The sequence below is a fragment of the Haliotis rufescens genome, unplaced genomic scaffold (genome assembly GCF_023055435.1).
Source record: "Haliotis rufescens isolate VD_foot unplaced genomic scaffold, xgHalRufe1.0.p SCAF_16, whole genome shotgun sequence".
Classification (NCBI taxonomy): Eukaryota; Metazoa; Mollusca; class Gastropoda; order Lepetellida; family Haliotidae; genus Haliotis; species Haliotis rufescens.
The window spans coordinates 15,702,806-15,728,982 of record NW_025963846.1 but is presented as its reverse complement, the minus strand read 5'-3'; the positions used below and the strand labels follow the sequence as shown (position 1 = coordinate 15,728,982).

The following is a 26,177-nucleotide window of genomic DNA, read 5'->3' as shown; positions in this document are numbered from 1 at the left end:
AGTAGTGGTAGAGGTAGCAGTAGTAGTAGTAGTAGTAGTAGTAGTAGTAGTAGTAGCGCTGGCAGTAGCAGCAGTAGTAGTAGTAGTAGTAGCGGTGGCAGGAGCAGTAGTAGTAGTAGTAGCGGTGGCAGTAGCAGTAGTAGTAGTAGTAGTAGCGGTAGCAGTAGTAGTAGTAGCAGCAGTGGTAGAAGCAGCAGCAGCACCACCACCACCAGCAGTATTAGTAGCGGAAGCACCGGCAGTAGCAGTAGTAGTAGTGGTAGAGGTAGCAGTAGCGGTAGTAGTAGCAGTAGCGGTGGCAGTAGTAGTAGTGGCAGCAGTAGTAACAGTAGCAGTAGCACCGGCAGTAGTAGCACCAGCAGCATTAGAGTAGAAGTAGTCGTTTTAAACATAAGCAACATGTCATTAAATAGTTAAACCATGTAATTGAAGTGAATGCTTCATGATATGAAGAATAAGAATATTCGTTCAATGAAAACACAGAAGGGACCAGTGAAACGGTTTAAAATTCACAATTAAACATGTTCTGGCCCTCTGAAATATCACTGCAACCAAACCAGATTCTGACAGCGTGGAGAGTTATGTCCCTTACACAGACATCTCAACACTGCTCGCCTTTGACAACGAGGTTGTCCGACTCTGTGTGTTTGTATGGTGTGTGTTTGGTTGGTATGTGTGGAATGGTTTTGTGTACCAGGGGTAATTGTGGAATATTTATGTTGCGGGTATCTGCAGTGGTGCTGCCGGGAAATATAGAATAGAATTCGAATCAAAGTATCGGGGGAATATAGCCAACAAATCCCCTTGAATCTATTTAATTAGGTCACAAAGGTGGCTGGAATATATAGCCGCTCAACGTGTTTAATACAATGACGTCACCTCATTGTAACCTCGCCGTCATAACACACACACCACACACACACATATATATATATAGAGAGAGAGGTTATCACGCGTGTGTGTTTGGGGATGGTAAATATCCTGTATTTGGAATAAACATTGTATTTAGCGAGCCTTGGTGAGCTAAATACATATTGTTTAATCCTAATTATATTAGACTGTTCTTTGGATAATGATATCAATTATCCCAGTAGTTTCTCCAGATTCCCGATGGTTAATTCTGACTCGATCGTTTTTATCCGTTGGCTTTATGTATGTATGTATGTATGTATGTATGTATGTATGTATGTATGTATGTATGTATGTATGTATGTTGTATGTATGTATGTATGTATGTATGTATGTATGTATGTATGTATGTATGTATGTATGTATGTATGTATGTATATAATTTTATAGATGAACTTTCTTTGATTAAGTCATTTACTTATTAATTATATTTTCATTTCAAAATTGTGAAAAGAATGAAATGCAAGACGCTCTGACGAAACTGTTTCTCATCCATGCCTGTATGCACTGTGGCTTGGCTAATGCGTGTTGATGTGTGTGTTCACCACAACAGACATGATTTGATTTTCCAGTTTCAAGACTGGGACCATTCAACGAACGGGGAATAACCTCGGCAACTCCCCAAAACTCAGGGGATTACTTGTAGACTACTGGCTAAAGTGCTGACACGCAATAACACGACGCACCCAAGACTTGAAATAAGACTCCAAAGGACCAACAAGGTTTCTTTTTTTATTGGACACATATACAACTACATATGAAACAACACGTGTATCCAACACGTGTACATCAACCAGTGACCGCAGAGAAATGTGTGTACTGCTAATTGGGAAAGGGTTCACGAATATATATGGAATGAGCATGTTTACAAAAGAAATATGAAACGGGCAACATGGCTTTATACAAACACAAAAATAGAACTTAAAGAACAAATAAAAAATATACAGCATACAGTAGGATATTGACATTGTACTGTTTCGTGTTGGAAGCCTGTCTCAGCGACTATAGTGAGGGTCTTAAACAGGCTGGGGTTTGCAGGTTCTTTTAATTGTTGTTTAACGCCACACTTACCAATGTTCTAGATATATGACGGCGGTCTGTAAAGACTCAAGTCTGGACCAGACAATCCAGTGATTGACGTCATGAGCATCGAGATACGATGACATGCATCAACCAAGTCAGCGAGTCTGACCACCCGTTCCCGTTAGTCGCCTCTTACGACAAACAGAGTCGCCTTTTACGGAAAACATGGGTTGTTGAAGACCTGTTCTACCAAGGATCTTTACGGGCCAGGGTACGCTGGTAGCAGAGGTACTATAACGTACTATAACGTACTATAAAATACTGCAGATGTGATTTTAACTCTGATATTATGGATGGAGTGGGGTCGGGTGGGATGGTGTCGGGTTGATGGTGTTGGATGGGTGGCAGTGCTTCATACAACATCAGCAGCAACAAGAATAAACCATAGAATGAAATTTATAAATGTATCATCTGATGCACTTTGTTCTAAGAACAGTCCACTGTGTACAAAAACAGTAACAACGATACACCATAGAATGGAATTTATATATGCATCATGAGACGCACCAGAACTTTGTTCTAAGAACAGTCCACTGTGTCCATTAACAGTTACAACGATACACCGCAGACTGAATTTATATATGCATCATCAGATACACCAGACACTTTGTTCCAGGAACAGTCCACTGTGTCCATTAACAGTCACAACGATACACCGCAGACTGAATTTATATATGCATCATCAGATACACCAGACACTTTGTTCCAAGAACAGTCCACTGTGTCCATTAACAGTCACAACGATACACCGCAGACTGAATTTATATATGCATCATCAGATACACCAGACACTTTGTTCCAAGAACAGTCCACTGTGTCCATTAACAGTCACAACGATACACCGCAGACTGAATTTATATATGCATCATCAGATACACCAGACACTTTGTTCCAGGAACAGTCCACTGTGTCCATAAACAGTTACAACGATACACCGCAGACTGAATTTATATATGCATCATCAGATACACCAGACACTTTGTTCCAAGAACAGTCCACTGTGTCCATTAACAGTCACAACGATACACCGCAGACTGAATTTATATATGCATCATCAGATACACCAGACACTTTGTTCCAAGAACAGTCCACTGTGTCCATTAACAGTCACAACGATACACCGCAGACTGAATTTATATATGCATCATCAGATACACCAGACACTTTGTTCCAGGAACAGTCCACTGTGTCCATAAACAGTTACAACGATACACCGCAGACTGAATTTATATATGCATCATCAGATACACCAGACACTTTGTTCTAAGAACAGTCCACTGTGTCCATAAACAGTTACAACGATACACCGCAGACTGAATTTATATATGCATCATCAGATACACCAGACACTTTGTTCCAGGAACAGTCCACTGTGTCCATAAACAGTTACAACGATACATCGCAGACTGAATTTATATATGCACCATCAGACACACCAGACACTTTGTTCTAAGAACAGTCCACTGTGTCCATAAACAGTTACAACGATACACCGCAGACTGAATTTATATATGCACCATCAGATACACCAGACACTTTGTTCCAAGAACAGTCCACTGTCCACTGCCAGCAGTGTAGTAGTGAATATATTCTCCGTTAGGATGTATCCTTGTTATTCCAATCAGGTTGTTCCAATACCTCTTCAAATATTATCAATACACTTGCTGAGAAATTGTCATCAAACTTTGAAACGATTCCATAGAACCGTATCTGTTTTCCAGCCAGTTCGGGCCCTCAGCCATGACGGCTGCCATCTGTTGAATATTCCTGAAAAAGAGTCCGCAATGTTCACTAGCGCAAGCATCATCAACGAGTTTTCGGTTTGATGACATTCTACACAAGAACAAGCGCAATGCATATGATTCGTCCTGCTCCTCCTGAAAAGCACCAGGCTTGGATTCCACCAGGCTGTATCTCATGTCGATACGAAGATGAGGATGCATGTCAATGATTTTGTTCAGATAACCAGATCCATAGCCTAAGGTCACAAGGGCCGTCTTTCCATTGAAATACCCCTTTGCCAGTTGTTTGAGACACAACGGAGCACAGATGCCCACGCTCTCCACGCTTTCACTCGCTTCTTCTCTTTCGTAACAGTCAACGACTTTGTACAATACCTCTGAACCAACAATGAGAACGAGGTCAGCCTGTTTGATTTGTTTCATTGTCCATTCCAGAGGTCCATGTTCCATCATGATCTTTCTGTTGACATCGTCGTATGGGTCTATGACAGTCTTGCCCACCATTCGGAAAAGGTTTGCAAGTTCCAGACATGCATTTCTATGGAGCTGATCATCAAACCCAGAAATGAGCAAGATCTTTTTTATTTCATCTGTTGAAGAAAATAAAGAATTTATGTATGTTTTAATTAAATTAAAGTTTTTCTTCAATAAATGAATCTGCTGGATTTTGTTTCAAAATAGTATTTTATTTTTGACCCATGTAATACATTTACATAATTATCAGCTATTTAGGTTTCGTGTTAATAAGATACACCAAATCATAGTGTTGCATAAAGTACCAGGTAGGTCATTCGAAATATGATGACAAAACATTTATATCAATTTTATGCATTTTACAAGAAATAGAATTGATAACGAACGAGATAAAATGCAAATGTCTGGACACTTTATGAACAGCTACAAATATGAAACACATGAGAAGCCATTGCATCAAGAAAGGCAGAAATATGCATTAAACTTTGTTTTATACATACCTCTCCTGTGTCTAGAGAGCTGTCGCATCTCCTCCTCGAGCCTAGTCATTTCAGGACTGGAAGGACTGCATTGTATCTCCATCCGCTGCAAGAAGTCGGACAAGCTCAACTCAGCTGCCTTATTCCGTTGGTTATTTCTTGCGCTGTAACGCGGATGATCCATAACCTCCGGCACTTGAACCACCAACGGGGATTCCACCTCCGACCGTGTGAAGTCCAGCTGCAACAGGACTGTTCTGTTCCTGTGTAGTCCCAGATTCCTGTCCTCTTCCTGGGCATGGGTGTCCTGCAGGAGGACAAGCATCTGGATTTCATTCATGGAAGGTTGGCGGTATGCGATTTCCCCAATTGGGATAACCTTGCTGTTGGAGCCAGGTAATGCGCGTCTCAAGATATCAGCTGTTGTCTTCACTTCCTTTTCCTCGGAACCTTCCACAATTTGAAATTTAGGTTTTCCTGTAAACGACAAAGTATTAGATAAAATCCACGTACGTTACAGAGTATACTATTCATATTCAAGTATATAATACGCAAACACCACACACACACACGCACACACACACACACACACACACACACACACACACACACACACACACACACATGTACGATTTATACGTTGCTGATAATTATGTTATGTGTGGCTCGTAGAGATGAAAGCGCTCGCCTAGGAATGATTAATTTACATTATATGTTTGTATGCTGTCAGTGACATGTAGTGATACGTTGAGTTGACGTCGTATCCAGTACTCTTCTTACTTAGTGTCTCATTTGAATTTGAACTCTAGTCACAAAATATCAAACTTTGTTGATGACAAAATCGTTGTCAGGATAACCTCGTATATCAGTAAAAACATGCTCTGATGCCGAAACGAATAGGTACTTTTCCAAACGAAATCAAGGACAAAGATAGCTGCAACGGAGAACTATGTCCGACCTGTTAGTGGTTCTGTTTCAGGATCTGTCAATGGCGCCTGGTGCCGACCTGCTAAGTGATTAGATGAGAGATGATTAGTTTCATAGCTACAATGTGCTACTCGTTGGTGTTGTTGCATTGGTTATGTCTATCGAGAGCAACTGAATTCGATTTACAAGATTACAAAAAAATGTAAGTATAGTAAAACATGACAAGAATGTTGTAACCATGGTAACACCTACGTTTAAGAAAACATGCCAGGCCAAAGGAAATACTTCCAATGAAGGCAAATGCTCCAACCAACACCACAATCAGCTTGGTTGGAGGACGGCTCGACATGTCAGGCGTCGTGGTAGCCTGAAAAACTACACTCTCAGGAACTGAAATAATAACGTATTATTGCAGAAATAAAGCACCTTTCCACCCTCTTAGCGTAAAGCATTTAGATTTATTTGGGTAAATGAGAGTGAGCTACAGAATGTGAAGCTCACCCACATAACATCTTAATGATGATAGCATAGCAGATACAGTGTCAACAATTTATTGAAGTTAACCCTGAATAAATTAACAAGTTGCATTCATGAGAAATCTATTTTACAATATATACAAGTGGGTCCGTAAGTTCTTATCTATAAATCGTGTCTACATTGTTATCCGTTAACTTCTAAGAAATGCCTATCAAACAAAAATGCTTACTGGTCATGGGTTTATATGGCATCTGAAGAGCTGCGCTCTTGGCATATTTAGGGGAATCGCATCCCAAAGCACCAACCTGTTATCATCCGGAACAAGAAAGAGAAGTAGTCATTGATATTGATCAATTACCGATCGTTCAACAACCGTATTTTGTATTTCGTTCATTGAATAGTTATATCGATATAGGAAATAAAGTTTTTGCAGTTAGCTTATGTATTTATGACATGGCTTTCGCTAATAGTCCAAGTGTTTGTAAACATTATTTTATAAACCACATATCAAAAAGTACAATGTTTATAATTACCGAAGCTTCGTACTCTCCAGGCTCCTTGATAGTAAACTTCTGACTGTGAAGACAATTGCGCAACTGTGGAATAACATAATAACATATATTCAGTATATTTTATCAAATAAATACTCATATCACAAGGCCCACAATATTATTCGCGTTAATAAATAACCACGTACTTAAACAAATACCTAAAAACGTCATGTTTACGTAGGCATTGATAATATATCTTCCTCCAGTCGACAGTTTCTGAATAAGTGACAGGTGGAATAACCTTACATTCACTATCACTTAAAAGTCACTACCATGTAAGTAGGGATCATGGCCTCCTCGGTGTTCGGTTGCGATCCCTTTCGTTCGATTATGACAACGATTTCTCTGGATATGTTACATGGGTTCCAGACCACGTCAACTTCCATAGATTTATTCTTTACTGGGTTCAGTTGCACCCAGACCGGAGTCCAACAATAGAGCGGCCCCTGGTGCTGTTCCTCCACAGACCAACAATCACACTTCTTATCAGGTTCATGTGCTGACTCAGCTTCGGGCATAGGCTAGAAAATAAATGCCAGAAATTATATCCACAAACAATACCAATGTGGGATATCGAACCCTGGCCTTCAGCGTCACGAGCGAGGTTAAATCAATGTCCATTGGGCTTGCGTTAAGCACAAAGTTACTCCACCGCCCAATGCACGATGGTCAATATACATAAGTTTATTCAAAAGATATGTCACCAGATGGAAAAAAATGAAATAAATAAAATGCGTTTAAATCAATCTCAGGGATACCTCGATTCCTATATTGGCCTACTGTTTAAGTTTGCTTATTACAGAAATTAGTTACCAGTCTGAATTGACGAATTTGGGCAATTTTGGATTGGCCATTTCAAGATGCCTGGATCAGGATGTATTATTTACCTACCTCGTTCACTGCAATTGGTTTAGCATCCTCATCACTGAGTAGTAGCCTCCTGTTCAAGTCCAGTGTGTCTGCATCAGTGCAGCGAAGTCTCAGATACTCATGCTTATATTTTTTCTGAATAACAAAGGCAACAAAGAGTTTATCTGACGGTGTATTAAAATATGCACACGAGTGTTGATTGATACGTTCTCAGCCTCACATAATTTCACCCCTTCCACGATGATATACTTTTGCCAACATGTTGGAAGGGTGTTATCCCAGTTCCTTTAAGTCCTTCTCTTGTGTGTCCATGGAGTCGACATGGGTTACGGCTCACTCATTCGCCTGCTGGTCCTTTTCGTGGTTTCTCTGGATCATGTCTGGTGTTGCTGAATTCACTGGCCTTCCAGGACGGGGGTCGTCTTCAGAGCTCTCCATGTCACGCTTATACTCTACTGCCCTCCTCTTTACGGAGGCATAGAAAGGGACATACTTCACAGTTTTCTGCTCCTGTGTTCATGGATGGCTTTTAGTAGTACCTTTTTTCTGCAAGTACTTGATCACTGCACGTTCCTCAAATGTCTTCATTTTCCAAAGATCACAGACCCCTGCTTTTTAACTGACTTGTCACAACGAAATTCTCAATTCTCAATTCTCTCACGTTTTTTGAGAATATACCAATCTGACACCACAACAAAAAATCGCTGTGCAGAGTTGCGTCCCTTGGGCACGCCAGAAACCTATGATTGTGGGTTCGAATCCCGGTTCGCCACGATTATGTTTCTAGGTTTGTCAGCACCATACCGAAGTGGTAAACGTCTGAGATCTGCATCACTTTGGGCTTTCCTCCCACATTAAATTGACACGCCGTGATATAACTGGAATACTGTTAAAAGCGGCGGTAAACAAAACTCACTCACTCACTCACAAAAAAATTAATTCAATGTTACGTAATTACTTCAATCAACCCTTGTGCATGCACATATGTGTATATTTAAAAAAATTGCTATTGCTATTTCAGTCTCATTTAGTATCAATGTCGTTTACATAAGCCATGGTGTGAATACGCTACCATGGTTAAGATGCCATGGAAAATATCTTCTTTTCGGATATCATAGAAGGCCCCTCTTCACACATGTATTGATCTATTGATATCAACATATAACATTTATGAAACTAGATTAATTTATGTCATTACATTGTATGACGAATATAACATGCTTACCAAATTGATTGTGATGTTTAAGCAGAGTCCAGAATCATTCGCAGCCAAAGGTATATATAACATCGCATTCCCGGACTCTACAAGGAAGGAAACACGCAAATACAGTCACCATATATACATCGTTGCTTTCTCTTACTCTGTCGGGCGGTAGGGTAGATTGATGGTTACGGCGTCCGTTCGTAACGCCAACCACACAGGTTCGATTCCCAGTATGGACAAATTGTGTGAAGCCTAATCATAGTGCTCCCCTCAGTGATATTGTTATACTAATGCTGAACACTCTCTCACTCCTACTGAACTCTCGACTATTCCTGCTGAATGCTCACACACTCTTGCTGAAAACACACATACACACTTCTGGTGAACACTCACTCCTGCTGAACTCTTGCCTATTCCTGCTGAACACTCACTCCTGCTGAACTTTCGCCTATTCCTGCTGAACACTCACTCCTGCTAAACTCTCGCCTATTCCTGCTGAACTTTCGCCTATTCCTGCTGAACACTCACTCGCTCCTGCTGAACTCTCGCCTATTCCTGCTGAACACTCACTCCTGCTGAACTCTCGCCTTTTCCTGCTGAACACTCACTCGCTTCTGCTGAACTCTCGCCTATTCCTGCTGAACACTCACTCACTCCTGCTGAAAACACACATACACACACTCCTGGTGAACACTCACTCGCTCCTGCTGAACTCTCGCCTATTCCTGCTGAACACTCACTCCTGCTGAAAACACTCACTCACTCCTGCTGAACTCTCGCCTATTCCTGCTGAACACTCACTCGCTCCTGCTGAACTCTCGCCTATTCCTGCTGAACACTCACTCACTCCTGCTGAAAACACACATACACACACTACTGGTGAACACTCACTCACCCCTGCTAAACTCTCGCTTATTCCTGCTGAACACTCAATCACTCCTGCTGAACTCTCGCCTATTCCTGCTGAACACTCACTCACTCCTGCTGAACTCTCTCCTATTCCTGCTGAACACTCACTCACTCCTGCTGAAAACACACATACACACACTACTGGTGAACACACACTCGCTCCTGCTGAACTCTCGCCTATTCCTGCTGAACTCTCGCCTATTCCTGCTGAACTCTCGCCTATTCCTGCTGAACACTCACTCACTCCTGCTTAACTCTCGCCTATTCCTGCTGAACACCCCCTCACTCCTCCTGAAAACACACATACACACACTACTGGTGAACACTCACTCACTCCTGCTAAACTCTCGCCTATTCCTGCTGAACACTCACTCACTCCTGCTGAACTCTCGCCTATTCCTGCTGAACTCTCGCCTATTCCTGTTGAACACTCACTAACTCCTGCTGAACTCTCGCCTATTCCTGCTGAACACTCACTCACTCCCGTAAAAAAAACAACACACATACACACACTTCTGGTGAACGCACACTCGCTCCTGCTGAACTCTCGCCTATTCCTGCTGAACACTCACTCACTCCTGCTGAAAACACACATACACACACTCCTGGTGAACACTCACTCACCCACTCCTGCTGAACGCTCACAACACCTGCTGCCCATCCACTCATCACTCAAGGTAACCTGGCGATCACTTTACTTGTTTTCTATAAGTCTACTCACGCGGTAGGATGTTTTTCCTCCACTTTATTATCAACATATTCCTCTGCGTATCTTCAGTCAGCCCAAGATCAAATGGTTTTATGGTACCTTTCAGACTCGACGGCAATGCCAAAGATCTGCAAACTAACGAAACACAAACACGACGTCATCATAATTCAAAATCCTCATTATAATAATTGTAATTAGATTAAAACATATATTAAAGAGATAACTCTAAGGTGTGCTACATTCCTATGTATTCATATAAACAAGAACATATATTACATTGTTAGTTTAATATTCTAGTTTCTGACCGCCTCCGTGGTCTTGTGGATAGAGAGCAGAAGGTCGGTGGTTCGATCCCCTGACAGCGTCATATGAAAATACTTTGAAAGATGGTTTCTGTTGTTACCCTTCCCGGTTATTGGTATTAAGGGGATGAAAAACGACTGGTCAGTATAAGGTATTTATGTTAAAACTGCGGCATGGTATCTCAGTGGGCTGTAATACCGGCATAAGTCCGGTATCAATGTAAGCAGCTGCAAACGTGTACATTGTACGTCGCTATACAAGTGTGATACAGTATTACAGTTATATCGCGGCGTGTCAGCTTAATGTGGTAGGAAAGCCCAAAGTGATGCAGGTCTCAGACGTTTACCACTTCGGTGAAACCCAGGAGCACGGGTATAGTGCTGATAAACCTTGAAACATAATCGCGGCTAACCGGGATTCAAACCCACAATCATAGGTTTCGGGCGTGCCCAAGGGACGCAACTCTGCACAGCGAATCGCGGCGTCTTAGGCGTCTTGTCCCCAGGAAGGAGATCAGAGAAGTCAATTCATAATAGATGGAATTCCCAACCAAAAACATTAAGTTTATGGCTTTAAATTAAAATATATTTATATGTACATACCGTTATCATGAACCGGAGATACCGTCCCTTTGCGGCAGGTTTTATGCTGAAAGGTAAAGCAGACTTATAAGTGTTAGCCCTCTACGTGTCCTTCAGCCAGGTATGAGCAATAATGTGGTCGTTACCTTGACATCACATCATATTATCTTCTAAGGACATATTTCATCACATCACATCACATCACCTTCTCAGGACCCACGGTTCTCGTGTTGACAAGCCAAGACGTTGATGCTAGAATTTGCAAATATCATATTGACCACCTCAATCTAGATGAATGAAAACAAAAAGGACTCTGTTGGAAAGCTAAATTGACGGCTGAAAGAAACTGTTTGACCTTACAGAGGACAGTTACAGAGCAGAGATTGAGATGGGCCCGGACTGTACGTCGTTGGCAAGACGTGACTGGCAGAGGGCCGTCTTCACTGATGAAAGCCGGTTCTGTCTGTTGAAACACAGAGTGTTTACCGGAGAACGAACGGCGGCATGTTGCGTTGTACCTTATGGTTGAGGGGGCGTTATGGTGTGGGCAGGAGAGAACACCAATGGTCATTGTTAACGGAAATTACATGGATGAGGATGTCAATCATCGTCCGATTGTCCTACCAATTCTACACCAGCTATAATATACTCTGTGTACTCTGTAGACTATTGAGGCGGCCAGGTAGCCCAGTGGTTAAAGCGTTCGCTCGTCACGCCGAAGACCCGGGCTCGATTCCCGACATGGGTACAATGTGTGAAGCCAATTTCTGGTGTCCCCCGCCTTGAAATTGCTGGAATATTGCTAAAAGCGGCGTAAAACCATACTCACTCACTCACTCACTCACAACATATGTGTCATTGGTGAAAGGAAATGGTTAATTGCTAAACCGTTATGGCGAACACCTGGTGTCATCACAGATTTTTAGAGATCCACTCATATAATAAACAACGCTATTTTGCTCTTACGCCCAATGAAATCTGTTTCGCTGGATAATCGAGACAGGTTATTCTCTGGCGTTGATGTTTAATATTTACGTCTACATTAACCTCATCGAACATCGTTTTTATCTTCCCTGGGAAACAGATAAATAAAAGACTCATTAACGTGATTTTAATTCGCATTGAACCTGGTGATTTGCATCACTACCATTTTCAAATACAAACTGGTTTATATTATGTCCTGTCACCTATTCATATCTAAATGTGCAAGGTGGGACGTGGGACGTCAACTGATTGCTTAGACGGTAGCGAGGATGTATGTATATCGGCTACATCCACACGGCGTCCATTGGAACAAAACGCGGTTAAGTGGAACGTAACACAATACTTCTTCGGCAGTCAGGGTGTATGTTTATTGCTGCTCCGGCTCAATGTGTGCTCACACACTTGCATTATATTTGTTTGGTGATACCGTGAATGGCTTCAGGACGACTGATACTCATCCATAACAGTTTCATTTCATAAGTAGCCGAGCACCCAGTCTGTTATACCAAATTTCTTAGTGCTTAAAACGTGGACATTTTGCTGAACAAACGCAGCATACATTCAAAAATACAATTTAATGTGCATGATGATATGACGAGCCCACACTCTAAAGCATGGTAAAAGTGCTACATTATTACCCCGCTAAATGGATCGATTTCATCCTCAGCTCCCTGGGGAGTATACAGCCTGAGCTGCCTATGATGCGCTATAAGGGTAACAGTACCCATAATCACTGCTGGGTGAACAGAGGCATATAGCCACGAGACACGATATGTGCTACTAGTGCTGCAGCGTGGAGCAAGACCGAGTCCCAGAAACTCTAAAGCTCCCGAATGCAGCACCCATCCAACTACTCTCCGCAAACAACATTGCCCGACTGATTTGTGACCTGTGCACTGTACACAGGAACACGTGGCAAATTATTATACTTCTTACCTATAATACAGTGACTACGGTATACAGGTTTAATGTCTATCCAAGGCCGGGTGGTTGTTATATAGTTTATAGAATTTATAGCTTATCACACATTTACGTTGACGTCACGATAGTAAACATATACGCGTACCCGAGTGGCCTGTAAGAGCATCTTATTTAACAAGAAGACCTTTCTTGTAACCTAGTCAAGTGAAAGGCAATTGTGCGGGTACGTTATCACATGTTGAAATCTGGGGATGGTCCTTTATGTAAGGGACAATTCACGTCTATTCATTCCATACACCCATTTATCACACAGACGTACATACAGTTTTGACGAGCCCCGTGATCATGAAGATCCGGGTTAGAGTTGGTCTTCAGCACCCTATTCCTGCCGTGGGAGTTCAGGCTCGCTGACTTGGTTGATGCATTGGTAGGTCGACGCTCATGATATCAGTCACAGGATTGTCTGGTCAAGACTCGATTTCTTACAGACCGCCTTCATATAGCTGGAATATTGCTAAGTGCGGCGTTAAACAACAAAGAGCTTTGGGGGAGGATAACATGCCGATATTCCCCTGCAGTTATAATGCATGTGGCGTTTGGCAGACATGTGTTATGCATAAAAAACAAACTATTTTTTCAATGCTCTCCGTCTCATTGCGTTTGAAACCTCAGTTTTAATGAACACAATATCCAGATAACCTACGTATGTTGTTTACATGTTATCTCTTTTTGTGCTGGGGTGTCCTTTGTTATGTTTGCAGAGTATCACATATTTGCGCTCACCATTATATAACAAACCCGAAGTCTGTCGCTAGTGTCACAACGCTCCAACAAGCGTGTATTGAAAAGAAGGAACACTCCCGTGAAATTGACACCGGTGGCAGGGAAATACGAGCTGGGGAGAGAAGGTTACAGCGTGATACAACAAACTGGAAATATTTGCCCACCAGCTGTTTACCTTTATCTAGTAGTTGACATGATTTATGAAATATTTATGCAGATTACGATTTCCTAATAGAGATGCTGAGACCGCCTGGTTCCAGAGAACAGAGACAACTAAAGCGGCATTATGGTAATGTTTGTTTGTTTGTTTGTTGTTGTTTAACGCCGCACTCAGCGCTATTCCATCTACATGACGGTGGTCTGTAAATACCAATGGCTCGCAGACGCTCATTTTCGGACAGGCGTGGCTTATCGTAATGTTGAATAATTGCGTAATTTTGTTGTTTTTCTGAGTGGTTGTTGTCAGCACGATGCTAAACAATGCATATGGAATCCCGTTAACGCACATGTTTTTATACCCATTCTTGGGTAGTGAAATGCATGGGGCTTGCATAGACGTCAACTTTTGCATGGAATGCATGCTTTTCTGTAGCAGTTGCGTTTTTGTGACTTGATTCCATACATGTACTAAAATATTGAAAACCAAACTTTACTTGTTTGAAAAATACACTAAAATATTTGTGTACACGAACTTTTGTTGTTGAGTATATGTGTATAACACACAGAACGTGAATTAGAAATTGTAAATTTGTATTCGTTTTAATTTATTATTATTAATGAATAATTTAAAGAACACTTGAGTCGCAGTGCATGTCAAATCTTCAACGAAACAAAGCAATAAGAGTACATTAAATAACAAAACCATGATCTCTGTTAATATTGCCTGTCATTATGGAATCGATAATGAATACGATTTTAATGTTGTTCATGATGTCGAAGGCCGTTTTTTTTAATTTGGGACTGGGAAAAAAGTATGATTATAGAAAAAAAATACGATTTTTCATGCAAATCCAGGCTGGTGGGCGACTTCCTCCAAATTTGGATCCAAAGAGGAGGAAGTACCGCGATGTGGATAGCGGTATTGAGAGGGAAAAGCAGGAGTTGTTGGCAGGGCTCAAGTCACCAACAGAATATGCTGATTCTGTGGCAAGATTTATTGGTTTGTGAGTTAAAACGTATGTGAAGTGTAAATAATTAATTTAATTTCTGACTTTAAGTTTATATATTTTGTATGTATGAACACATGTATGATTTATAATGTATGCTGTATGTACATGAGAAATAAAATAACGAAAGTCATGTTGCCCTCTTTTAAATCCCTTTTTAATCCTCACAATCCCTCTATTGTACATTTGTCAGTAATGGTTGGGTAATTTTTAACCCAGAACAATAGGTGCCGGCAAACTGAGCCCCTCCCTGGCAAAGCACAGAAGAGTCACTGTATTTTCAAGCATCACTTCACAATTATATTGCGTGATGCCTAAGTAATGAACTATTAAAAGCTGCGCAGTAAGCATGCTCACACATGTTAGGAGTTCCTAGAATTCAAATGAAGTGACCTGACTTGGCTTACCTCAGTCAGTTATGTTTATACTCATGAAATAATGCATGTTATCCGAAAGATAACGTAGCAAGCTAGCGTTAAGATTACATCGGATACAGAACCACACGGTTATAGACCCTTCATGTGTATCTACAACAACCTTTGTAATGCAAACATTATTCGCAGGCTATACGTTTGACTCGCTGTGTCTTTACCAAAAGACAGGTATACGGCCAACCATAAAGAGGTGATTTAGGAACCTCTGAACCTGCCCCTGGATCCTGGCCTGGACCCGTCCCTGGACCCCGGAAAGAACCTTCTGCTTGACCAACCCCTGGACTGGACCCTTCCCTTGGCCCGCCCCTGGAAACTGGACTGGACCCGCCCATAGACCCTGGACTGGACCCGCCCCTGGGCCCACTTGCACAAAGCGATCTTAGCGCTAAGACTATTGTAAGCCTATGTTAAAGTAAGGGAGTTACAATCATCTTAGCGCTAAGATCGCTTTGTGCAAGTGGGCCCAGGGCACTGGACGGGACCCGCTCCTTGACCAGACCCTGGACCTACCCTGAACCCATCCCTAGATTCGCCAACTAGCAGTAATACTATGTACACCGTTAAGATGGGTTTGCAGGACAGAAAAACCAACAGAATCGGTGCGAAACAAGGATTCGAACTCATGATTCAAAATATAAGTGGCGCAACTCAGAGAAGCAACGCGGACTACTTGGCCATCCGTGGCCCTGTTACACGTACGGGCGCCACCCAACTGGCGTCAAAATGAGATTAATCGGGCAAACTGACAATACGAGTACGGAACTGTCGTACTTCATGTTGTAAACTCGAGCTTTGCTGGTTGCTCACTAGATGAGATAAACCTATCAGGTAACTTGACAGCCTGTGTGAGCATAGCAGCCCTGCATAAGGTATCCTAGATAGTTATCATCCTTGACAAAGCAACGAGTTTCAGGCACACCTAGAGACGGTTACACGTCCTTCATATTTCTACATCCTTCCTTTCTTTCCGGGGATGATGTTACTGGGAGTGATGACGAGAATACATCTGTGGTACAACACAACATGGTATATGTTTTAGCGTTCATGTACTATTTCTAAATTATAACGAAGCCCCGTTGATACAGACGGCAGCGTTCTAATAAAAATGAATTATTTATTTGTATAGCGCACTTTCTAATTTTTAAGTGCTCGAATGGGCTTATGGCATCACATATGGAAACTACCGGGCAAAAGTAAGTAAACTACTTTTGATGTTGTCTTAAAATGAAACAAACAAGAAATAGTTATTCCATAGTGATCTATTTGATACTAGTATCATAAGCGGTATTACATGAATTGTATTAATACGTATCCACAACAGATGACGTGCACATGGCGTCTCCTGTAGCAATATTCCAGAAGTATAACGGCGGGAACACCAGAAATGGGCTTCACACATTGTAGCCATGTGGGGAATCGAACCTTTGTTTTCGCTTTAACTACTAGGCCACTGACGTCTCGAGAAACATGTCTCAGCATCGTACTCTAACCACACTGTCTTGCGAAGCAGAGATCCAATAACTTCATCCAACTCAAAATATCGTGAGTCCTTTCCGGTTGTTTCGACTATAAAAACCCTGGCAATTCTTCCTTGTAAAATAATTTCTACCTGGAAAGACGTATGTGACTTCAGTTTTAACGCTTGCTTGTTTTTTGTTTTTTAACGCAACACTCAGGAATATTCCAGCCATATGACGGCGGTCTGTAAATGATTGAATCTGGACCAGATAATCCAGTGATCGACATCATGAGCATCGATCCACGCAATTAGGATACGATGGAATGTATCAACCAAGTCAGCGAGCCTGACCACCGGATCCCGTAAGTCGCCTCTTACGACAAGCATGGGTTGCTGAAGACCAATTCTAATCCTGATCTTCACGGGTTTCATGCTTCACGAAAACACTAAAAGCGAGGATAATGAGTTCGTTGTACATTAAACGTATACACAACGAAACGTAACGTAACATTCCTCGATTGCCAACGGTATTATATCTCCATTTAACATGGTAATACCACGGACCTACTCGCTAACATAGTGACCACCCCATCGGCTTATCTCCTGTCAGTGTGTTTCACAAGATTTCTCTCGCCATGAGTGTATTCTTTAGCATCGTATCATCCGAATCGGACTAAAGTTAAAGTATAGTAGCGAATGGGACCAGGGTACACATCACAATGGAATAGAGATGTAATGGTCTTTATACATTGTATCCATGTAGGGATTCGAACCCGGGTCTTCGGCGTGAGCTAACGATTTAACCACTAGGCTACCCCACCGCCCCTATGGGCTATACTCAGTGAGTTGGGTTTAACGCCGCTTTTAACATTATTCAAGTTATATCACGGCTTGTCAGCTTAATGTGGGAGCGGGTATGCTGCTGACAAACCTAGAAACTTCATTGGGGCGAACGGGGATTCGAGCCCACAATCATAGGATTCTGGCGTGCCCAAGGGACGCAACTCATGGTGCGAATCGCGGCACCCGTGCTTGCATTATGTGTTTTCTAATGTATAATCTATATTTGAACTCAGTGTTATTTTGATAAATTTAGTGTCTCACGAGGACCGGATATTGCATTATTTTATGGCGTCAAACTATGTTTTGCTGTGTGTCACACTTAAATAAACTTATCATCATCTTATTCTTGTAATGCACTGTGTGACATGACTTCCCCGACACAACAGGCCCACCAGCCGACATCAGCGTATATTTAGAGCTGTCATCGACGTGTTCATCCGTTTCAAATATGTGACCGTTTTATGACAGGACATGCGCGCCTCGCGTTATCTTCCGTATACTCTCATTTCGACGTCACTCCGCGAACTATCGGACCTGTACGGGGAAACTTCGTTCTCTCCTTCAACACGATATATCGTTTGATGTATCTTCAGCAAGAGCCCGCTTGTATCGAACTACGAATAACTCGATATATTTTCGATTGACATATTACTTCAAATTATGAAACTTTTAATATAATATCATCATGACTACATAACAACATTACGTGTATGAAGTTCCTGTTTGGGATCTCGAGAAAATGGATGACGTTCAACGCTACACATTAAAGTAAAATATTCGCACTGACCTACTTTAAGGTGTGATTCTAAAATGAACCAAGGAGGCTATTCATATGTGACACGCTAACGGGGTGATCCTATACGAATGTTGACTGTGGTGAATCATGTTAAGACTGTTTGGTTGGGCAATATATCACACATAGAAGACAGGGCGTGGGCAGGACATGGACAGTGAATACCTGAGTTGATCTGAAGTAAGACTCACAGCTGCAGTAGTGGGTATGTTGATGGGAGTTTCGGCTTTTGGGGGTTGACTGGATGGGTAGGCCAGGGTGGGAAAGGGGTGAAAGGGCGCAGTTGGGCTTGGTTGAAGTAAGATGTGCAGCGGTAGTGGGTACGTTAATGTGAGATTGCGGGGGGACTGGACGGGGGGACTGGACGGGTAGGCCATGGTAGGAAAGGATTGGGTAGGGCCGGTGTTATATGGATGGGCGTGCTTAGAGAGGTGACAAAAGACGTTCGTGAAAGAATATGGATCAATATCAATGTGCAAACATAGATTTGCATGCTCTTAAAGATCCTTTCCAATCTGTTTTTGTAAATATATCCAAAAATAGCTTTAACTACTACGCTACCCGACCGCCTCACATGTACACGTGAGACTGATCTGTATGCAAAAGGGCAGACTACACGTAGGAGACGGCTGGCTTTGCCCTTCGCGTAGTGAACAAAAGCACAAGTATTGATTAAAAAAGGAAACTGGATGAACCTGTTGTTTGCGTAATATATTTACATTGAAATTGTAACAATGAAGGCGTATTGTAGCTAGGCATGTAAGTCGGGTCCGGGGTGAGTCCGAGCAATTGACAAATGGTGCGAGTCAACTGTGGGTCAAGTGGATAGAGTGTCAGTTTTGTAAAACATCGCATGGATTGCAGTAGAGGCGCGGCAGGGTGGTCTTCTGCGTTATCTACATCAACGTAAAGCCATATTGAAACTAGACTGATGATTGTATTCTTGTCGTAACACATCTGCCTGGCAAACCAGCCCCTTCTCCATAATGATATGTCATTCTCGGGAAATAAGGGAAACCGACGTCATACTATATGTGCATTGAGAACATGACGGTCGACAAAATTGTTATAGAATGAATAGGAGGAGCCTAGATTGACAAGACACGCATGACCATTATGAGACGTGAAATATCGTCCCAGTGAACTAAATGATATGAAGATTGGCTAGTTTTTTTAACATTCAATGTTTCAAGAGACGTCATGTGTGACATACAACTATCCCAACGTGTGTTGCAGATTGTTTGTACGAGGGCTGGTCAAAAAGTTCTAATCCTGACTAACGTTCAACTATGGGCCATAACAAAGTGAACTAGTCACTGTAGTCAGTGTAGAGTGGTTCCTACATTGTAGGATGCAACAGATCGATTCAACATCACTCTTTATGCATATTTCTTCTTCTACAGCATCAACTTCTTCTGGAATACATTATAGTTCTTGTATCATGGCATAGAAATCACGATTGTGTGACTAAGTGTTTGTTATGAAACGGTTGATATATCCGAGTAGAATTCCAAGTCTGACATACAGACCCTGAAAGAACTATATCCAATGCAACCCTTGCAAGTCTATAACAGTGTGCAGATCTAGAATACTGCAGTACCTGAAAATATCCAATACTGTGTGCAAGTCTAGAGTGCTGTAGTACCGGAAAATATCCAATACAGTGTGCAAGTCTAGATTACTGCAGTACCTGAAAATATCCAATACAGTGTGCAAGTCTAGAATACTGCAGTACCTGAAAATATCCAATACAGTGTGCAAGTCTAGATTACTGCAGTACCTGAAAATATCCAATACTGTGTGCAAGTCTAGAATACTGCAGTACCTGAAAATATCCAATACAGTGTGCAAGTCTAGATTACTGCAGTACCTGAAAATATCCAATACAGTGTGCAAGTCTAGATTACTGCAGTACCTGAAAATATTCAATACAATGTGCATGTCTAGAATACTGCAGTACCTGAAAATATCCAATACAGTCCTTGTAAGTCTATAATAGTGGGCAAGTTTAGATTACTGCAGTATCTAAACATGAAGGGAGTCTGGGTTTTATATTGTTATATTTCATAAGATAAAACTGGTTTTTTTCCTGTAAATGTGTTCATATTTAGAAGCTAGATGTCAGTCTACTAGTATCCCTTCTATTGCAATTTAACGTGTCTCGTAATTGAGATATGATGACATGCATCATCCAAGTCAGCGAGCCTGACCACCCGATCCCTCACACACATACAGATTCGTTGATTTACTGACGGTAGGGCAAACAGACCGTCCCCGACAATGACATGCATGTTTCAGATCTAGAGCAAAACCAGGCTCAAACAATGAATCATATAACAGTTAACCCAGTTCAAAGAAAGTCGGTGATGCTAGCCAAGGCAGGGTGAGGAAATACTACCCGGTCATAAAGCTTTACGTTACACATCTGTCCGCTGTACCCGGGCCCTTTCATGCTGATAATGTTGACATTGCACACGTCAGTGTAAGAGGCTACTGAGACCATATTATAACTGTACACTGGACTACAAATGATGTGTCAGAACAGAACATGTGTACATAGCTGTTATTTCAGATTAATTTAATTTTACACACAAGTGTATATGTTACAGTCAATGTGTTACATGCGTTTCACTTGGCGATAACCGACATGCCTAAATATTTCAGTCGTTTCACATATTTACTGAAATATTTGTCCGTTTGAATGACAGATTGACGGAAAATTAAACACGTCCCATTTTAATTCTGGAAACCCAAAAGTCCAGACACTCTACGGTCTTTTCCCAGTCTCGGCCAAAGCTATTTACAAAAATAAGCATGCTGTTTTCATGGGAACATACTAAGGAAGAAAAAATGAAAAAAAAAAGTTTAAAAACTTTTTTCTCGCCCATGGGCGAAATATTTCAAAATCGCTATAAGATCGTTGAATTAAGTTAAAATGAGTTAAATTTTGTGTCATGATACGTGAAGGAATGCATTAAAATATATTTGCGAAACAAACACATAAGTTTTGTGTAATGGAACATATTCTCGCCCATGGGCCAAACCTTTTTCTCGGCCATGGGCGAACTATTTCAATATCGCTATAAAATCGTTGAATTAAGTTAAAATGAGTTAAATTTTGTGGATGATACTTGATGGAATTCAAGTCAAGTATTTGCGAAACAAAAACATGAGTTTTGAGTAAAGGAAAATATTCCCATGGGCGAGATGGTGTAAATATTGAGTTTTTAAACTTTTTTTTTCATTTTTTCTTCCTTAGTATGTTCCGATGAAAACAGCATGCTTATTTTTGTAAATACATTTGACCGAGACTGGGAAAAGACCGTAGAGTTTCTGGACTTTTGGGTTTCCAGAATTAAAATGGGACGTGTTTTAATATTGTTTGTTGTTTGTTGTTGTTTGACGTCACACTCAGCCATATTCCAGCTATATGACAGCGGTCTGTAAATAATCGAGTCTGGACAAGTCAATCCAGTGATTGACATCATGAGCATCGATCCACGTATAATTGGGATACGATGACATGCATCAAGCAAGTCAGCGAGTGACCACCCGATCCCAGTCGCCTTATACGGCAAACATGGGTTGATGAAGACCATATTCTACCCCGGATCTTCACAGGTCCTAAATATTAATAAATTCAAAAGGGCTTTAAACATCACAATAGACAACATATGCCAGGATAAGAAGCCCCAAAAGAAATAGAAACATCTGCTTTCGTAACATGAACCACAACCTTGCTTGCCTCTTTCGTTGTAATGATGAAATCTGTTTTACAAGAGCTGAGCATGACACCCCCTCAAAAACAAGCTTTCGTTCTACACCGCACGTCACCATTATGACGTCATATCGTTCAATGTGACACAAAAGACGTCACAGTCGTAAAAAGAGTAGCGCCAAATTCAAATAGAGGATATAACACATCAACGCCAGAGCATAAGCAATGTCGATAATCCATCGATACAGATTCGCGAAAAAGGGTAAGCGCGTCCTGCCACAATCTTCATGAGACACCGCACAGCAGTACTCATGCCATGCTACGGTCACTATTTGAATCTAGACAATCAAGTTATAGAAACCACACCACGGTGACTTCATGATAACCTGACATTTCTTTATCGTGTAGTGTGTAACTGAAGGTATGACCTTTATGAAACTGATACCGTTGCACTGATACAAGGTCAAGTTCTTGTGTGTAATGGTCCAAGAAAATTCAAATAGACTGAGACTAAAAGCGACAAATCCCTTGAATATAACCGTTAAGAAAATGCATGAATCATTAATAAATAGGGATGATACCAAGTGAGCACATCCCACTCCCCCGGTTCCACCCGTCACAACAAAACTTGCAATAGTAAGTCAGTTACTCGAATGTTACGAACGTCTTTTATGTACAGTATATAACGTTTTAATAATCACGAAATATGCAAATCGAGCATATTTCTTTGGAAACGGTGCGTCCCTGTGATGAACTACTAACGACATTCTGAACGAAGGAAAAATAATTCCTCACCCATAGTTTCTTATGCGACAATATTTACCGAGAATCGAATTCTTACGGCCAATTTCAATTAATATACTCCACATGCCCGAGAAGATCCGAGGTAGAATTGGCCTTCAGCAACCCATGCTTGCCGTAAAAGGCGACCATGCTTGGTTGAAGCATGTCATCGTATCCCAATTGCGTGGATCGGTGCTCATGATGTCTGGTCCAGAGTCGATTATCTACAGACCGCCGTCATATAGCTGAAATATTGCTGAGTGCAGCGTTAAATAAAACACAAACAAACATAATACATGTACACTGCATGAGAACAAAGAATGGGACTTTTGCTCGATTTTCAAAATTTGATAAATATAGAAGTCAAATGATTTAGATTACTTTTGTAAACGTTGCAAACCTTTAATACAGCATATGCACTGTGGGCATAATATAATGACATTCAGGTCTTACCATGTCGCGTGTTTGTTATTTTCGTTAGTGAAATATTCCATCTATCGGGACTACATCATTAAAACGGTCGCAACGGAATTCGGAGACAGTATTGAAGCAGTGAAAGCGCGACAGTCAGGACCCCGTTAATTCGTAATACCCGCTCTCTGGGCGGATAGTGATGGGAACGTGTGTGTAGCTGAAGCGAAATGCCATGGTTCGTTTATCCCAAAACAGGTTATTCCACACGATTTACCCAGAAACGATAATGTCACGCGAAACGTCATTTTGTAATTTTAAACCGAAAACAGTATGAAAAGAAAAGCCAACAAAAGCTTACACGCTCTAATTCCAGCCCGTCAATACCAGGCTGTCTCTCATCGGAGAGCTGCATCATTAGTTTACAAGTGCGGATATTTACGGGCTGTATAACGAAAACAAATGAAATAAATACCACCGACTGATTCATTACCGTGGTATTTGTTTAGAATGAGAAAAAAGTTTCTTAACAACATGACGACCAGGGCTGTGAAAAGAATTCATCGTTTTAGGGCGCGGCATGAAGCGGATACACGGGGGTGTGATTTGTATGCTGCTTACAAATCTCAGATATTAGCGTAAGGGAGAAGGCCCGGAAGACCGAGAACAAGTCAGGGGTCTCCTTCCATGTATATCTGGCTTGAATATAAAACCCTGTTTTTATCTCTGTGAGTAATCGGCTATTACAAACTAAACTAACGTGTCTGAGTTGTGGTTGACCGCCGCGTTGATCAGTTCATTACTTATTTCTGAGCAAGTCGGCAACTCGGGAGAAAGCCCCAAAATGATACAGATCTTAGACCCTCTGGTATATACATGTATATAAGCGACACAACTTTTCGGTAATTATACGGGCGAGCGAATATGGTTTTACGCCGCTTTTAGCAATATTCCAGCAATATCACGGCGGGGGACACCAGAAATGGGCTTCACACATTGTACCCATGTCGGGAATCGAACCCGGGTCTTCGACGCTTTAACCACAAGGCTACCCGACCGCCCCCATAATTATACGAAATCCCAACCAAAAGTAGAGTCCATTATACATTCCGATTATATCATAAGCATGTGTTTATGACTCGCTATCAGATAGTGATGACACCAGGTGTTCACGAAACGGTGCGCCCGTCATACAGACATACAAAAGTAAGTCAGTTGTTTTTTAAAAAAAAATGAAAACCGACAACACGGAAATATTTTGTACAAGTCTAAATAGGGAATTGCATCGGACATCATTTTGTCACGGATGTGTCACTGTTGGAAGATGTCCACCTTGACAAAATATTTTTGTTAAAAGCAAGATTTACTAAGTCATAATCACACAGCTTTGGAGGAAGAGTCATATGACGCTCTTTGAAATTTAAGGCTCATAAACGACTTCGAGCCCGACTGTTATTGACATATACATCGATGTGAACCGTTATCATGACATCCATTAACTGTTAACTGTGAACATCTGTTTGGGTTGCATATCACTGTCATTCATATTAAATAACAATGATTGACACACGTGCATAGTTGAATCAACGTAACATATATATGACAAATTACACACTTGTATTCTCCTTTACCGTTATCATAGGATACAACACCTATATTCAACCACTTGAATGACATGTCAATTTGATCGTCACATTCTTGACATTCCGATCTCAAAAGTGTTCAAATTAAACTTACCCTACATCTGAGTGTACAATTCGGCAGAGAGGTACTCCCAAGCACGAAGACCACCGAGAGGACGGCGAGCGATGGGGTAAGAGCTGCCATCGCCTGACTCCCACCGCCGTGACAGATCAACACGAGTGAGGTTATCCCTTGGCGCGCTGTCAAATCACCTTGACATGCGCAGTAAGCTGGTATATCGAGATGAGCCGATCCGAATGTCACATGTGAGAGGCACCTCTTGCAGCACCCCCTAAACCCGCTGCCACCATGCTGGACATGCCAAGTGATAACGCAGGTGTGAGCGTACTAAGGTTGTATGACATATCGTTTTCCTGGAAAACCCGCTTTAGCTATAACTGTCATCATATCCGTGTTATCAAATGGGATAGTCCACGTGATAGTCTACACCGCGTGAGCGTATCCAGTGCTAAAATATCCAGTCAGTGTATAGAATGTTAGATTTAAATTGTGTAACAGATTTGTAAAGCGGACAGCTGTTTCACGAACACAAATGCCATGGACGCTGGGCAAATTTAATTTTCGTCACACCCGGATTTAGGGGATTCCTTTTAGAGTTTGTTTGTTTGTTTGTTTGTTTGTTTGTTTAACGCCGCACTCAGCAATATTCCAGCTATATGACGGCGGTCTGTAAATAATCGAGTCTAGACAGACAATCCAGTGATTGACATCATGAGCATCGATCCACGCAATTGGGATACGATGACATGCATCAACCAAGTCAGCGAGTCTGACCATCCGATTCCGTTAGTTGCCTTTTACGACAAGCATGGTCACCTTTTACGGCAAGCGTGGGTTGCTGAAGACATATTCTACCCCGGATCTTCGCGGGTGGGGATTCCTTTTTGCGTATAGAAACATTATCATGCCATACGTTATCAATTGGCCCGATACTGATATACCGCAGGATATAGATGCAGC

At 41.6% G+C, this 26,177-nt stretch overlaps 1 protein-coding gene across 2 annotated transcripts; it reads right to left on the bottom strand.

The window, feature by feature from the left end:
• Positions 1 to 1,628: 1,628 nt before the first annotated feature.
• LOC124120799 lies at positions 1,629 to 25,633 on the bottom strand. Of its 2 annotated transcripts, none has more exons than XM_046483669.2 (12): positions 25,251 to 25,633; positions 11,240 to 11,285; positions 10,347 to 10,469; positions 8,738 to 8,814; positions 7,534 to 7,647; positions 6,915 to 7,163; positions 6,625 to 6,687; positions 6,321 to 6,396; positions 5,867 to 6,004; positions 5,646 to 5,693; positions 4,709 to 5,164; positions 1,629 to 4,324 (listed from the first exon to the last, which is right to left on the bottom strand). In XM_046483669.2, the coding sequence occupies exons 1-12, from the start codon at positions 25,338 to 25,340 to the stop codon at positions 3,645 to 3,647; spliced, it is 2,160 nt and encodes a 719-aa protein (XP_046339625.2). In that variant the 5' UTR covers positions 25,341 to 25,633; the 3' UTR covers positions 1,629 to 3,644. The 2 variants fall into 2 exon arrangements, with proteins under 2 accessions (XP_046339625.2, XP_046339620.2); XM_046483664.2 differs by having other exon boundaries at positions 5,646 to 5,696; positions 25,251 to 25,632.
• Between the last annotated feature and the right edge of the window lie 544 nt (positions 25,634 to 26,177).